This window comes from Chinchilla lanigera, unplaced genomic scaffold, assembly GCF_000276665.1.
Source record: "Chinchilla lanigera isolate Chin_1 unplaced genomic scaffold, ChiLan1.0 scaffold00032, whole genome shotgun sequence".
Lineage (NCBI taxonomy): Eukaryota > Metazoa > Chordata > Mammalia > Rodentia > Chinchillidae > Chinchilla > Chinchilla lanigera.
The window spans coordinates 1,372,586-1,389,289 of NW_004955433.1; the positions used below are offsets into that span (position 1 = coordinate 1,372,586).

General features: G+C 48.6%; 1 protein-coding gene across 1 annotated transcript in view; it reads left to right on the forward strand.

The window, feature by feature from the left end:
* The window catches only part of Shroom3 (shroom family member 3), a gene marked incomplete in the record, with an annotated part of 287,861 nt that overhangs the window by 236,997 nt on the left and 34,160 nt on the right, over positions 1-16,704 (forward strand). Inside the window, 2 exon segments of the mRNA XM_013516209.1 lie at positions 10,414-10,545; positions 14,752-16,704. Of these exon segments, the coding sequence (XP_013371663.1) occupies positions 10,414-10,545; positions 14,752-16,704 (2,085 nt within the window).

Genomic DNA, 16,704 nt, shown 5'->3' on the forward strand with positions numbered 1-16,704 from the left:
TGGGCACTGGTAGAAGCTGTAAGGAGCTGTTGGTTCTCTTGGCAGAGCTTGTCATACTGGCTTTCCTGGTGAAGTTGGCTATTGTCATCATCCAAGGAGCTCAGGACCTTGTTGTGGCTGAGAATGGCTTCAGTTCACTTTGGAGGAGCTCTGGTCCTCACTCTGAACATCACTTCCTGGCTTTGGAGGGGAAGAAGATGCACAGCTCAGTCTCCTGGAAAAGCTTGTCACGCTGGCTTTCCTGATGGGAACTCGGCTTTCCTTATTGCCAGAGGAGCTCAGGACCTCACTGGTGCTGAGGATGGCTGTGGTGCCTTTCAAGGCAGCTCTGGTTCTTACTTTGAGCATCGCTTCCTGGCTCCAGTGCAGATCTCTCAGCCTGCTAGCACAGATCCTTCATCCCACTGGCACAGACTTTCTAGCTTCCACCACTGACCTTTGGGCCTATCCAGTGCAGATCTGTGAAACAGGCCTGCATGAGACATTGTTATGGGCTCTAGGCATCCAGTTGGACTCCTGGGGGGTCACTGCTATGAGCTCTAGGTCTTCAGCTGGACTCATGCAGTATGATATCGTGGGATCCAGGCCCTCAGCTGGATTCTTTGGTCTTTAGTGTGTGGACAGATTTCCTGCACTCTCTTGTATGATGCTTTGAGTGACTTTTATAAATAATCTTATAAAATATATGTCCTATATTATGTTGTTCTCCTTGCAAAATCCCCAAACTACAATGGGTGTAAAATGATCTTTGCTATGTATTGTTGAATACAAACACCCAGGGGAAGAACACTTTATATAGTTCCTTTTGTTACGAGGTGAAATGAGAATATGTGTTCAGTTTGCTTTTTTGGTGTGTGTGTAGGGGGGTCCTTGTACTCAAACTCTGGACCTTACAAGACATTAACTACATTGGTTAATTCTAGGACAAGAAAAATAGAGGTGGGGAGCGAGACTTCACATTGACGTCTTCTAAAATATTCTACTCAAAAGAATACCTGAAATAAATACAGGGAAAATACAAAGATATGATACAATCTTGTGATGAGTAGATGCATAGTCTTTATATTAATTTGAATATGGTGGTATCTGGGTTTGTGAACACTTTTGTTTGCAAACTCTGCATTGGGTGATGGACACGACCATGGCCATCTTTCCCACATGAACATGAACGTGGCCATCTTTTTTGCAGGTATGGAACATATTAAGTTCATGAACCAAGGCACCTCTCTCTCTCTCTCTCTCTCTCTCTCTCTCTCTCTCTCTCTCTCTCTCTCTTTATATATATTTGTTTGTTTTCAGTACTGGTGATTGAACCTAGGACCTTTGCACTGAGCCATTTCCCCAGCCATTTTTAAATTTTGAGACAGGGTCTTACCAAGTCACCTGGGCTGGGCTTACCCTCCTTCTGCCTCACCCTCAGGGTGCTCAGATTATAGGCACGTGCCACAACACCTGACTGTGTATATATTTGAAGTGTTTAATAATTTTAAAAGTAGACATGGAAATAGCTGGGCATGGGGACATGTGCCTGTAGCCCAGCTCCTTGGAGCTGGGGTGCGAAGATCATTTTGAGTCCTGGAGTTCAGTGCCAAGCTGGTAACATAGCAAGATCTTATCTCAAAACAAACAAATAGATGGGGAAAAAAATGGAAAAAAATTAGTGACCTTGCCTCCCCCCAAAACCCTCAGGAAACAATGCTTTTCTTAGCTGAGCACATCGTGTTCATTTAGTGTATTGTGAAGACCCTCAGCCAAAATATTTGAAATGTTAATTCAAATAGACTTGATTTATAGGGTGTATATAAGGTATTTTATTTTTTTCTTTTGGGGGAAGGAAGACGGGTGGACTGGAACTTTGTTGTGATGGTCTTTGTCCCCTGCTGGAATGTTGTGCCTGAGACAGTGGGGGACAAGCGATACGGTCATTTCTTTTCTTTTGTTTTTTTGTTTTTTGGTTTTTTTCTGGTACCGGGAATCGAACTCATGACCTTGTGCTTGCCAGGCAGGCGCTGTGCTGCTGAGCTAAATCCCCAGCCCCCGATACAGTCATTTTTGTTTCATGATGTCGGTCGCCCCCATCTGCTGCACATTCTTGCACGTTTGACTCATGTCTTGGCTAGGATGTCAGTGCACCCAGACGGCCTGTGCACTCGACCAAAACTTGACTCTAACTTACAGGATATTTTCCAAGGTTGTCACTTTCTGCATTCATCCGGAATATACCAGTCCTTCACGGGCATTTGAAGACACACTCTGCTACCAAAGCTAACTTCAGACCTCATTTATGTGAACTTTGGGTGCTTATGTCCAAAATGTCTCCAGAGCCTTCCATATGATCCAAAGATGGCCTCAAGCCAGTGCCACCCGCTCTGCACTGGTAGGCTGTGGCCCCGCCCTGCTAGGCTCTTTGGGTGCCCCACACTCATTCCTGCCTTGCAGGACTTGTCAGTGCTCGTGCCTTCTGGAGTGCTCAGTACTCTCCCTCTAGCTGTCTGTGTAGTTGGCTAATCCTTGTGATCTAGGTCTGCGCGGGTCCCTGACTTAAACAGGGGCCTCCACTCACACTCGCATGTGAGGCAGTTTTATTTCCCGCAGAACCCTTATACCTCCGGGTACGTCCCTTTGTATCTGCTGCTCGCTGGCTGCCGTCTCCCTGCCGTGCCCTCCCGCCTCCCGTGTGGTGCTTACCATTTAGCCAGTAAGAGCTCAGGCTCCCGGTCTGAGTGCAGATGTCAGCCCCACTCCCCTCTACCTAAGTGACGGAGGCCGGTTGCTGTCTCATTCACCTCATTTTCTTCACTCATAGTTCTGGGTTGTAAATATGGTGTAAAGACTAAACAAGAACACCCTCCCCAAGTGCTTAGGACGATGCTCAGTAGGCACGCGGACACTCTTGTGAGAGTGGATAATGCCTTGCTTTCGTTTACACCTCCTGTCATGTCAGTCTCCCCAGCAGGATCATAAACCTTGAAGCCACCCATGGCCTCATGGACCTCCAGCCACTGTTCAGTAAGGTAGTAGGGGCCTGATGAATACTGCTGGAAATACCCGAGTGGATCCTGAACTGCTTTTCAGAAGCATGTTGTTGTGCTCCCGAGTCTGCTGGGGCAAGATCATCAAGGAGGACATCATGGCCCTGCTAATTCCAGCTGCGTTGGCCTTCCAGCCCACGCCCGGCCCACGCAGTGAAGTTTCCTCGTCTGCGGTCAGGAAGGCAACAAACGGGCTTTGTTTGAATCACACCCACACACAAAAGTCAGTTTGCTGAATTTTTTAAAAAATTGTCTTCTGACTCTTACTGATATGTTCATGATATAATGTACCTTAGTAAAATACTTATCTTTTGAAAGATCAAAGTGATCCCAAAATGTGAAAGCATGCTGTGCTCTGAAGGAATGCTCAGGCATTATTTGCATCATTGAAAAAGTCAGTAAACAGATGTTGGACTTTTTTGATTACCTCAAGAGACAGTGAATTGCATTGCCAAAATGGAAGGCTATTTAAAAAATTTGCTTTTCAATACATAATACGTGCACATGGTACAGAGTTTTAAGTTACAAAATGAAATGTACTGAAGATAAATTTTCCTCCCTGGGTGTAGTCATTATTTTTAATTTCTAAAGCATCTTTCCAGAAACAGTCTTCATATTAATAAACATATGCAATTGTGTATCCCCCCAATTTTTTGTATTTCCCCCTGTATACTGTACCATGGTCCTGTGTCTTACTTGTCCCTTAATGATATATTTTGGAGATACTCCCATCTTAATATGTGCAGAATGATAACTTTTTGACAGTCCTGTGGTGTTCCGTTGTATGAATGCACCACGCCCACCTACCAGGTTTGCTGATGCCCCTTTCACAGCAGGCGCACCGCTAGTGACTGAAGGCCGCTCCATGAGGCCTCGCCTTTTAAAGTTTCCACCACATTCTAGCAGTGTCATGCTTGGGGACAGCCTTTAACACATGGGACTCGGAGGACATTTAAGAGCTGAGCCACAGCATTCCACACCTGGCCCTGCAGGCTCAAGTCCATCTCACAGGTGCAAAATGGGTGCAGTCCACCTCTGAGGGTCCCCAAAGTCTGAACTGTTCCAGCGTTGCTCAGAAGTCTGAGTCCAAAGTCCCCCTCAAGACTCAAGGCAAACCCTTCACAATAAAAATCAAAAGGCTGCGTAACATATTTCAAAGATACAATAGTGCAGAGTAAAGATTTCCATTCAATACAAAGGAAGGGCTGGACCAAAACTCAGCAGGCAAACATTAAACCCTAAATCTCCATGTCCAGCATCTGGATACTTTGTGGTGGGACATGGGCTCCCAAGGGCTTGGCACGCCTACGGCCCTGCGGTCTGCAGCCCACCGGGCTCTCTCAGGCAGGCTGTGCGTGCTTGCTGCAGCTTTCCTTACCGGGTGTTCATGTCAGTGTGTCCCTGCCTTCTTGGGTCTCCATCACAGCATCAGCTGTACTCTGACGGCTCCACACAGCAGCACCCTGTCAGGCTGTTGGCAGGGACTGGGGCTGCCACGTGCTGCCTGTCCCCCAGGCTTTCCTTTAAGATTTTAGTGGAAGCCTCCTGACCCTGGGGCTCTTATGACAGTCCCTACATGCCTGTAAAACCAGCATCATGAGGACAGCAGGCCGCATCTGAGCCTCCTTGAGCCGGGGTCGCAGCAGCCTCGGAGCGCAGCATGGGCTTGGGCAGTCCGGGGTGAGCAGCAGCTCAGTGTTTGCCTGGAGCGTAGCAGGGGACTTTGGCCTTGGACCTTTGAGCAGTGCTGGCACAGTTAAGAAGTTGAGGGCCCTTATCTAAAGATCCTGCCCTGGAAGTTTTTGAAACGAATTTGCATTTCCAAACCTTTGAGGCTATGATGGCTATGGCTTGCTGATTCCTGAGATTCCCTCCACGCATCTCTTCTTTGGTCCCTATACAAAGCACATAGCTTCTTTTTCTTTTTTCTGGTGGTACTGAGATATACCTTAGATATATGATATCTAAGATATACATGCGGTGCTCTACCACTGAGGTATATTCCCAGACTTAGGAATCCTCCTATCTCAACCTCCCTTGTGCTGGGATTATAGGTGAATACTACTGCTGCTGTGCCTTATGTAGCTTTTTTTTTTTGAAACAGGGTCTCACTACATAGCCCAGGCTGTCCTTGAAGTCACTGTATAGCCCAGCCTGGCCTTGAGCTCACAGTGATCCTCCTGCATCATCCTCCTGCCTAAGTGCTAGGATTATAGGCATGTGCTACCATGCCCAGCTTGGCTTCTATTTAATAGCACTAGCAATCACATCAGTACCTTCTTTGGCTAGAACTCTGCATGCTTCTTTTCTTGCCAAACTGCACTTTTTCTACATCTGTCTGGTCTGCTCTTCTTTGTGCTTGGTTTTCGCTGTAAATTTAGCTAAAAGCAGCCATTAACAACCTTGGTACCATTAACACCCTTCCTCCTTGGTACTTTGCTACCTTGAAATTTCCTCTGCCAGGGTAAACTAGTCTATTGCCTTTAAGCCCAGCCTTGCCAGAGTCTCAGGGTATAGACAGAATGCATTAACACCAATGACCTCTAGTGCAGTTTCCACTAGAGTCCTCCTTTCCACCTGAGACCTCACCAGCAGTTTCTTGACTTTGTGCATCTCAGTTGGTGCTCTGTCTTCTGAGCACTGTTAGGAATCGCTGGTTAAGCCCCACTTACAGCATTCTTGGCTTTCTCCAGGCCACTGCTCCACAATGCCACATCTCTCCCATAAGCTCATTTCAAAGGCTTCCCCACATTATTTCAGGTACAGTCACAGTAATGATCTACTTCTCGGTACCGATTTTCTATTAGCTTTGCATTACTGTAATATATACTGAGATAGTGCTGGAGAATTAAAAAAAAGAGACACTGTTGTGACTTGTATCTAGATGTCCTCCCAAAGCCTCGTGTGGTCATAGGTGGGGCTTTTCAGAGGTGATTGTATCTAGGGGTTGTGAGGCTGAGATTAAGGGTGTGATGCTGGGATTAAGGGTGCCCCATGTGGGGCACTAATCCATAGGCATACAACCTAGGTAGAATATAAAAGGACTGAAAGCAGCTGCCATTGCTGGTGCTGCTGCTGCTTGCTGCTTGCTACCTTCTGCCTGCCCTGGCACACCATGGACTGTTTTTCCTCAGCAATTCCTCTCTACCATGACACTCTGCCTTCGAGCCAGCCAACTATGGACTAAAACTTCTTTAAACTATAAGCCAAAATAAACTTTGCCTCCTTTAAGGTTTAAAATAAACCTTTCCTCCTCCTGGAGCACATGTGGGACTTACCAGGGCCTATTTCCCTTGGGCAGGAAAATATTCTCAGTACCAACCTTTGGGTTAGGCATAGATAGATACAGGTGGGTGATAAATGTGCCAAGAAGTTATCCTCAGAGTCAAATATGGTGGCATATGCCTGTAATCCCAGCTACTTGGGAGGCTGAGGCAGGAGGATTGCAAATTTAGGCCAGCCTGGGCAACTTAGGGGCTGGGGGTATAGCTCAGTGGTAGAGCACTTGCCTAGCATGTGAGAGGCCCTGGGTTCAATCCTCAGTACAGGTAGGGGATGAGTTGTGGAGGGTGAGAGCCACTCTCAGCCATGAATTGCTGCCACACAGAGTTCACATGTCACCAGCATCTATTGGCTTCTCTAGGCCAGGCTCTTAGGCCCAGGGCTCATGTCCTGCTACTGAGAGGGGTCATGCTGACCCCTTCATTTAGGTAGACAGAACGTGGAAGAAAACATGATATCTGTGTGAAGTGCCACTGGGTGTCCCAGGCAAAAGACACTTTTTACATTTGTTTGTTTGAGATAAGATCTTGATATGTAGCCCAGGCTGGCTTTGAGCTCATGGCAATCTTCTTGCCTCAGCCTTCTGAGAGCTGGGATTACAGGTGTGTGCCACCACATCCAGCTTGAAGTCATACATCACTGGGTTTCGGCCCTGGCTCACAGGTTTCCTGGTTGTGTGATTGGGCCCGCTCTGAAGGGCTGGAGGTAGGAGGAGGAGGAATTTCTGTCACTGGACAGAACTATGTGGTGGACCAGGAGCGTGAGTCAGTGAGGGCCGAGGCTGAAGAGCACTGAGCACCTTGGAGGGCTGAGGAGAGGAGGCGGCTTGTTTCTGGAGCTGGGCATCCCAGGCCAGAGTGGCATTAGCGGCAAGAATGCCAAGCTGCCAGGATGCTGAGCCACAGCCTCAGGCTCCCGTGGTGCTCTCCAGAGAAGGGGCTGATCCACTCTGGGCAGCCCTGAGCCTAAAGGTGGGGGTTGTGCGGGGTGTGCTGTGAGGAACGGAGAGGTGTGGGGCAAGGAGGACATGCTGGATCCTGTTGATCTCTTGGTTTGCTTCTTCCCTCATCTCTGGCCCAAGCTGTGCTACCACTTCCTTTGGTTCTTTTGTAGATTTCCAGTGGGCAAGGTCTATTTCTTTGTGGCCTGTGTGTATCCTGCTAATTTCAGGCCCCTGCCACTGTCCTGGCAGCTCCATGCCTTTGGCCAGCGCACTGTAGGCTGTGTCCACAGTAAGCCTGCGGCCAGCCTGATTATTGGCCCTCCGCATCTTCCTGGGGAGCTGGAGCTGGGAGACTTGCCCCACCAACAGTGCCCACCGCCTCTCCTCCATCGTTCACCCTCCACTTCTTTCTCTGCTCTGTCCATCCTTTTAAACAGACGGCACTGATGAGCCTGTCTCCACAGCCTGTCAATTCATTAATAACGAGTGACTCGGGATAATAATACTTAACATTCTTGAGCTCTTACTATGTGCCAGGTACATTTTAAATCTCAAAAACCCTGTGAATAGATTGCTGTAATCTGCTTTTTACAGATAAGGCAGTTCAGAGTGATGAGGAATTTTACCTAAAATTCAAAAACTAAAAGCCAGTGGGATCTGGTTTAAAAATGTAGATTAGAATCTTAGTTTGTCCTATCTCAGAACTATGTTATACCCTTGTGCCAGCTATAATAGTCTGCTTTCTGTAACTATAACAAAATGCCTGGGGCTGGATAATCCATAAAGAAAAGAGGTTTACATCCAAGCATGGCAGCATATGCCCATAGTTCCAGTTACTCAGGAGGCTGTGGCAGCAGGATCACGTGAGTCTAAGAGGTTTATTTAGTTCACAGTTTTGGTAGCTGAAAGCCCTAGGTTAGGCCTCTGGTGAGGGCCTCAGGGTGAGGCAGGAACCAGAGAGTGTCAGGGGTCAGGTGAACCCTTTTTATAGCAACCCCTTATTGCGGGAATAGTGAGAACTCCATCAATCCCTCTGAGCATAGCCCCCAGTGAGAGGCCTAGTTACTGTCCCCAGGCCCCACCTCTTAGATCTTCCACCACCTTAGTCCCCGCGCTGGAAGCTAAGCCTTGCCTGGGACCTCTGGGGGAATATACTGGACCAGTCCACACCCCAGCACCCAGCGACCCCATCTTCAGAGAGATTGGAATGTTTCCTGCTTTTCTTGGCCTAACATGTTTACTAAATAACTGGTAAAACAATTATATGCACCACTTTCTATTGCTTTATACAAAGCCGATTTTCTTATCACCATAATCTTCCTTTAAGAGTCACAATGTATGTATGTTTCAGAAATCATCATCTGTCTTGAGAAACCCTTCAGTGTCTCTATACATTGTGTTTTATTTTTATTATTATTATTTTTTGAGACAGCGTCTTGCTATGTAGCTCAGGCTGTCCTTGAACTCACTATGTAGTCCAGGCTCTTCTCAAACTCATAGCAGTCCTCTAGCCTCAGCTTCCTGAATGCTGGGATTACAGGCATGCATCACTACACCTAGCTATTTTATCTTATTTATTTTTTGAGGCAGGTTCTCATCATGTAGTCCAGGCTGGCCTTGAACTCACAGCGATCCTCCTGCCTCAGCCTCCTAAGTGCTGGGATTATAGGTATGCGCCATCATGCCTGGCTCTTTATACATTTTAAAAAGTCACTTCAAATTAGCTAGGTGTGGTAACGTCTGCCTATACTGTAATCCCAGCACTGGGGAGGCTGAGGCAGGAGAATTGAGGAAGATAGAAACTTTGAGGCCAGCTTGGGCTACACAACAAGTTCAAGGTCAGCCTAGACTATATAGCAAGATCCTATCTCAAAAACAAACCAAAAAAAGTTATTTCAGATTAAAATGAGATTAATCCAGTCTCTTTGATTAATCTCTTCACTTTTTAGATGAGCAGAGGCTTGGTGGCTTACCACAGATGGGGTCATACAGCAAGTTAGTAACAGGCAGGGCAAGACCCCGAGTCTCCCAGCACCTGGTCTAGTGTTATTCTGATCTGATTAACGGATGACATTTTACTGGTATGGAGAGTGAGTTTTCATTGTATTATAGAAGCTAATTTGTGTATCATAGAAAAGAGACGGGTGGGTTTTTAGCCTCAAGGCCAAGTACAATGAGTGGGGATAATTTGCAGCTGTGATTTTCACCTTCTGTAAGTGGGTTCCTAGATCCCACGGAAATGTGGAAATGTTTTTAAGCTGCAGAGAATTTCCCCCTGCAGTCTTCCTGCTCGAGTGTTTTCAGCAGGCAGTGCCTCACTCTTCGGCCAAAGAATCCTGACACTGCCTTTCTGTGGAAGTGTCCTCCGCCTTACCAGACTTCTCCCTCAGTCCTGCAGGCTGAAGGACACTACCACTTCCCTTTGGCCTGGTCAGTTCTTTGTGTGTTGAAAAGTTGAAGCAAAATGAGAAACTGTTTTGGAGAGTAGTTTGTTCAAGCAGCTTAGAGCATTGTCAACTCAGGGTGGGGCAGCTACTCATCCCCACAAAGTTCTTACCAAGAAATAAGACAGTGGTATCACTCACGGCATCAGGGTGTGGTGGAGGACTTCAAAAGCCCCAGGCATCTTCTTTCCCTATCTCCAGAGTCCTCAGGGGAAAGGGATCGGTGCTGTCATTTTTTTGTACATGAAGAGGCTTGGAAAGACTGAGCAGTTCCTGGTGCTTTACATTCATAGTGAAATGGTAACAGGCAGGAAGTCTAAGTTAATATGGGGACTCTTATGCTAATTTTGTATCATTTCTATGTAACCTGAGCTCATGCCAATATCAGAAGTGAAATAAACAGTTGAGCAGAGAGTAACAGTGATGAGAAGAGTCTTTTTTTTTTCTTTTTTTTTTTTTTTTTTTTTTTTGAGACAGGGTCTCGCTCTGCAGTTCAGGCTGGCCTTGAGCTCACTTTGTAGCCCAGGCTGGTCTCGAACTCACAACCATCCTCCTGTCTCAGCCTCCCGAGTGCTGGGATTACAGGCATGTCCCATCACGCCCGGCTTGAGAAGAGTCTTCTTTGCAGTACTCACTAGGTTACGTTTCCATTTTTGAGGAGACAGCCAGGAAGGCTGCTGATGTTTGGGGTCCCTCTCCTGTGTCTCCCCAGGCGCAGTGAACCCACGGGCCGCCCTCATTCATGGCACACAGCCAGACTTGAGGAGCACCAGTCAGAAGGCAGCATGATGCGGATATCGCAGGGCACAGTGGGCGCCCCCTGGCATCAAAGCTACCATTCCAGGTAAGTGCCGCTACTGAGACCAAGGGGTTCCTTGCAGACATTGTGTGCTCAAAAAACATTTCCTTCTCACCCTCACTCTGCGAAAGACAGCTCCACCCTCCTCCTAAAACACCTCCCCTTGTGAATGAGTCATTATTATGTCATGGGGTGGATCAGCTTGAAGAGATGGAAATACTCAGAGCACTGATGGGTCACTTGACATAGTTATAGAGCCCACCAGATATTTCTCAATTACCCATTATAATACTGTATTAGAAAAGTCAACAGATTTCTTTCTCAATGCTTATGTGTCCTATTGGCTTTAGTCAAAATTCTTTGCTTTTTGTTTGAGTGATTCTATTCATGCATTTGAACACTGCTTGCTTCCCCGCTCCAAGGCAATTTATCTTAGGTCAACAGCAGCAACTAAGATAAGCAGGACTGCTCAGTGCATAAGTGATCTCATGTTATCTTTTATTCACTTCTTTGAAGCTGACACAATATGGTTGGCCTCACTTTATAGGATTGAAAATTGAAGTTTGAGCCGGGCATGGTGGCACACACCTGTAATTCCAGCACTCGGGAGGCTGAGACAGGGGGATTGTTGCAAGTTCAAGACCAACCTGGGCTACACAGTGAGCTCAAGGATAGCCTGAACTGCATACTGAGACCCTGTCTCAAAAAGAAAAAGAAAATTGAAGCTTGGAGAAAAGTCACTTGTCTAAGGTAGAACAACTGATCAGTACTTGAGTCATGACAAATCCAAGCCAGGTTCCAGAGCTTTTGCATGTAGCTGCTGAGTTGCTAGGTTGTCCATTCTCCACTTGTTGGGTTATTGGTGGGACAGGCAGGGTTTGGTCAGGAGAGAGGGAGCTGGAGGAGGAGGGATTTCGTATGGAAATCACACCTTACACCAGTGAGAGGAACTGGGGAAAGGGAGCCAGCCCAGCCCTCAGACATGAAAGACAAGCGTCAGGATCCCCTGCACCCACTGCAGACACCAACCGGCATCTGTCTGACTCGACTCCATGGTGTATTTGGGAAAAGCTTAGCGAGAGGAAACGGTAGGGGTGTGGGAGGGTTGAATGAGTAAGTGTCACTTTGAGCCCCTACGTCCAAATGAGATGTAAGCACTGGAGTGCGTGGTGGGGGAGCGCTGCCTAGCTCTTGCAAGGGTTACTTAGCAGATGACCTGTGCGTTTGGCAAGGGCAGGACCCAGTCACAGCCCCTTATGCTCATGTCTGGTCAAGTCAAGGGCCAAACCCTGGATCTGGATCTCTCAATGGTGGACACAGAACAGCTGTCTCCTCCTACCGTATTAGGGTGAGGGCTGACTCCTGGTGACCCCCCCATTATAGATCTGCCTTTCCTTTGCCATGGCCCTGTTGCCTGAAGGAGTGTTTTATGTCCACCTGAACCATCTGCTGTCAGAGAGTAGGTCCCCTCCCTAGACCCCTTCTACCAAGCAGCCCTGGGAGGGGCTCAGAGCTTTTAGGTGAGGAGTGGGAGTGGCCAAGTACCTGGCCTTTAAGTCTGCCTGGGTTTAACGCTTTCACCAGCTACTGCAGATCATTTAACCTCTTTGATCTTGGCTGCTTTTTCTCTAAAATGAAATCAGAGCCGTGTCACTTGATCATTGTGAGGATTAAATAAAATAACGTGCAGTTCCTGTTACACAGTGAACAATAAATGACGGCTAATTATAATAGTCATGCTGAAGACAGAGGGGCACAGTGAAAATTGGTAATGAATTCAAAGGTCAAGGCATGAACCAGCACAGGCTTATAAATGCAGGTGTGTATTAACAGAGTACCCTCAACAGTGGAATCCTTAGGGCTTTCTAACCCTTAACCTTGGAAGCCTTAAATCTGAAGTTGTCCTGGGGACTAAAAAATGTGCTGGCCTCTCCCACAGAAATAAAACTACTGCCCTCAGTATTTGGAATAACCCTCGCAGGAACCTGCAGGCCTTGGTGAACTCCCTTGGGGCACAGTGGAGGCCACACCTCTCCCTCCCCATCCCCGCCTCCAGAGGGTGCAGGTAGGTTATCTGTCTCCTCTGGTGTCTACACTAAGGAACAGGATAAGCAAGACCTCATCTCAAAGTAAATAAATAAAAAGTAAAAGAACAGCAGATGAACAGCAGTTTGTGAAAGACTTTATAAGGAAAAGAGATGCATTCAGCATGCAGTTTTGGAGGCTAGGAGTTCAAGACTGGGCAGCCGGTTGGCTCAGCTTCTGATGACAGCAGATGGTAGATGGAGTGACGGCAGTGAGGAGACACAGAAGACGCGGTCACATCCTGGAATGGGAACCTGGGAGCAATTCAGGTTGTGCTGCTCTGAGAACAGCGCGCTCTTTCTAGAGCTCCCACTAGAATTATCTTACTCCCTTCTAAGAGCAGATCTCCCAATGGTCTAAAAACCCTCTGCTAGACCTTGCCTCTTTTTTGGGAATTGGAGGGATGTTGACACTGTCTTGCTGTATGCTTCAGGCTGGCCTCAAACTTGGTGATCTTCCTGCCTCAGCATCTTTGGAGTACTGGGGTTAGAGGCATGGTGGTACATGAGACTTTAGACTCTCACCTCTTAAATGTTCCATATCATCTCCCAATATCACCACCCTGGGGACCAAACTTCCAATATGTGAACCCTTGGGGAACAAACCACATCCAAAAAATAGCAGAGTGTGCTTCCTGGATATAATAATACTTTTGGGTTTGTTGTTTTTGTTTTGTTTTTTGTATGTGTGTGTGTCTTTTTGAGACAGGGTTTCACTATGTAGCTCAGGCTGGCCTTAACTCAATGTGTAGCCCAGGATGGCCTCAAAGTCACAGTGGTCCTCCTGCCTCAGTCTCCCAAGTGCTGGGATTACAGGTGTGTGCCACCACGCCCAGCCTTGGTTTGAGTTGAGAGAACATTTTGCTATGTAATTCAGGCCAGCCTTGAACTCACTATGTAACCCAGCTCAAACTCACAGACATAACCCCTGCCTCAGCCTTCCAGGTGCTTGGGATTACAAGCATGTGACACCATGCCCAGCAAAAGTATGTTTAGTTTTATGAGAAACAGCCAGAAAGTCTTCCAATTTTTCATTTTTCTTCCAATTTTTCATTTTGGTTTTCTCATTTTGCATTCCCACCAACAATGGAAGGGACTTACTGTTTTTCTGCATCATCACCAGCAGCTGGGTTGTCAGCGCTCTGGACTGGGGCATTCTAAGTGGTGTGGAGTGACGTCCTGTGGTCTTATATTGCCATTCCCTAATGATATACACTGGGGAGCATCTTTTTATATGCTTAGTTGCATCTGTGTCTCTTCTTTGGTGAGGTGTCTGTTAAGGTCTTTGGCCCATTATTTTTTTTTTTTAAATTGGGAATTTCTTAATTGAGTTTTAAGAGTTCTTTAGCTAATCAAGTAGTTTTGTTTTGAGACACATTTTTGAGACTGCCAGAGTCTGGAAACTGCCTGGAGAAGCTTGTAAATGTGAAGGTCTTACCCTTCTATATACATTGACATTCACAGGTGATGGAATCCCAGTGTCCAAGGTCCTCCTGTGGTTAAGATTTCTTTTAAAGTTTTTTCCCCTTTTTTACTTCCTCCTTCAACTTTTTCTGACTCTAATTTCTCTCTGTAGTTCTGTTACTTGGCCTTGTCTTTAGCTTTCTCACCACAGATTGTCTCTAGTACAGTTGAGATTGTAGGAAAATTGCCGGGGCATAGCTTTCACTTCCTTAAAAAGATCCTTACTAAAAACATATACTTGTGCATGTAAGTCTCCTTCGTCCCTTCATGTACCTATTCTTTCACTAAACTTTTTTCCCACAAACAGACACAATAGACACAAAACTTCAGTCTCTATCATTGTCCTTCCTCCTCTTCTCTTTTTTCCTCTCCTACCTCTCCCATGTCTTGAAATCCACGTAATGCCATTTCCAGCATAGCAAATCACATCAGTGTGCTGTCTGCACACAAAGGCCATGAGTTCCTCTGTGGGCCCTGTTCTTCTTGCAGCAAGTCTGAGTGATTAATTGGAGGCACATCAGCTACAGCTCTGGGCAGTTAGTCGCTTAGAGGAGCTGAGCAAAGCCCAAATATGGCCCTTTTTACCCACCCTTCCAAAAGCCAAACATCTTGCATAAGACCACATTAAGCTGGCCCTGTTCCTGTTGGCCTGCTAAATGATAACTGCTCCTCAGGCTGACTGTTTCTCCTCGCTTTCTTCCAGCTCCTCCACAAGTGACTTCTCCACTTACGACCATGCATATCTGAGGCGGAGTCCTGACCGGTGCAGCTCCCAGGGGAGCATGGAGAGCCTGGAGCCCAGCGGGGGCTACCCGCCTTGCCGACTTCTCTCCCCTGCCAAGTCCACCAGCAGCATCGACCAGCTCAGCCACCTCCATAACAAGAGGGACTCCGCATATAGCTCCTTCTCCACCAGTTCTAGCATCCTAGAATACCCACCCCCTGGCATCTCTGGCCGAGAGCGCTCAGGCTCCATGGACACTCTCACTGTCCGAGGTGGCCTCCTGGAAGGGATGAAGCAAGCAGATATTCGCTATGTCAAGACAGTCTATGATCCCCGGAGGGGCGTCTCAGCTGAGTATGAGGTGAACTCTTCCGCTGTGCTTCTCCAGGGTAGGGAGTCCCAAGTATCAGCAGATGGCCAGGGCTATGATAAGTGGCAGAACACCCCTCAGGGCATGGGAGCACCGTCCTCGTCCTGGAGCCAGCAGTGTCCCAGTTCCTTGGAGTCAGCCACCGACAACCTGCCTCACAGAATGGGTGCGCCCCTGCCCCCAGCTCGGAGTGACAGTTATGCAGCCTTTCGGCATCGAGAGCGGCCCAGCTCCTGGTCGAGCCTTGATCAGAAACGGCTCGGCCGGCCTCCAGCACACTCTTCAGGCTCCCTGAAGGCTCCCCTCATGGAAGAGCAGCTGCACACTGTACTGGAGAGGAGCCCGGAAAACAGCCCACCAGTGAGGCCCAAGCATAACTACACCCAGAAGGCTCAGCCTGGCCAACCTCTGCTGCCCACTGGCATCTACCCTGTACCTTCCCTGGAGCCACACTTTGCCCAGGCGCCCCAGGTTTCTCTGAACAGTAATGGAACGCTTTATCCCGCACTGGCCAAGGAGAGTGGGTACACCGCCCCACAGGAAGCCTGCAGCAGGACAGCTGCCTTTGATGAGAATGGGAACCAGAGCGGGGCCAGCAGGCCTGGGTTTGCCTTCTACCAGCCTCTGGAACGTGACTCACTGTCCGCAGTGGAGAGGAGGCCAGAAACTGCAGCCAAGTACGTCCCCTACAAAGTCCATTTTTCTTCAGTGCCTGAAAATGAGGAGGATTCCTCCCTGAACAACCACCTCACACCTCCCCAAGGCAACAGCCCACATCCCAGTGAGAGGAACAGCGCTCCTAGCAACAAACCGTGTTCTAATTCACACAGCCTCAAACCCTCTCAGGCCCCGGCCTGGAGAGTGGGTGAAGACCAGAAGCCTTGCAGGCCTCTGGAGCTCTGGGACCGTGACTTCCAGGAAGACCACAACGCCAACTTCTGGCAAAAGCTGGAGCGAGAAGGCAACTTCGGCAGGACCAGGTCAGCATTCTCATCGCTCCAGAACATTCCGGAGAGCTTCAGAAGGCAGAGCAGTCTGGAGCTGGGAGGGGGAGCCCCGGTGGGTTCTTCCAGCGGCAGGCCCACCTGTGCGGTCAGCACCAAGGCAGAAGGCCCCGAGAGGAAAGCTGACCACAGGGGCCACTCGGACAGGCCAGTGTCCTACCCTCGGACGGACGAGAGAGCCAGTGTGGCGACCTGTGTGTGTGAAGAGCCTCCCAGCGCGGCGCATCAGCGGACTTCCGGCCCGGCCCCGAGGAGGCTCAGTTCTGGCGGCGCCCCGGCCCCACAGCCCCCTCCCAGTGGGCAGTCCCGCTGCCCCGTGCTGGAGAGGGTTTCCAGGGTCGAGCGGCGGGAGCAGGGCGGCCACAAACCCCCGAGTGCCGGCGGCTCTGCTTTCAGCTACCACTATGTGCTCAGCAGAGCGGCCCCTCCGGGAGGTGCTACTGGCGGGGACCTCCGGGAGGCCGAGGCCAAGCCTGGGGTCCACTTCCCCGAGCCCCGCGGTGACGGCGACGACGGCAGGGCGCCTGAGCAGGAGGCGGCGGGGCGGCAGCCGCGTGG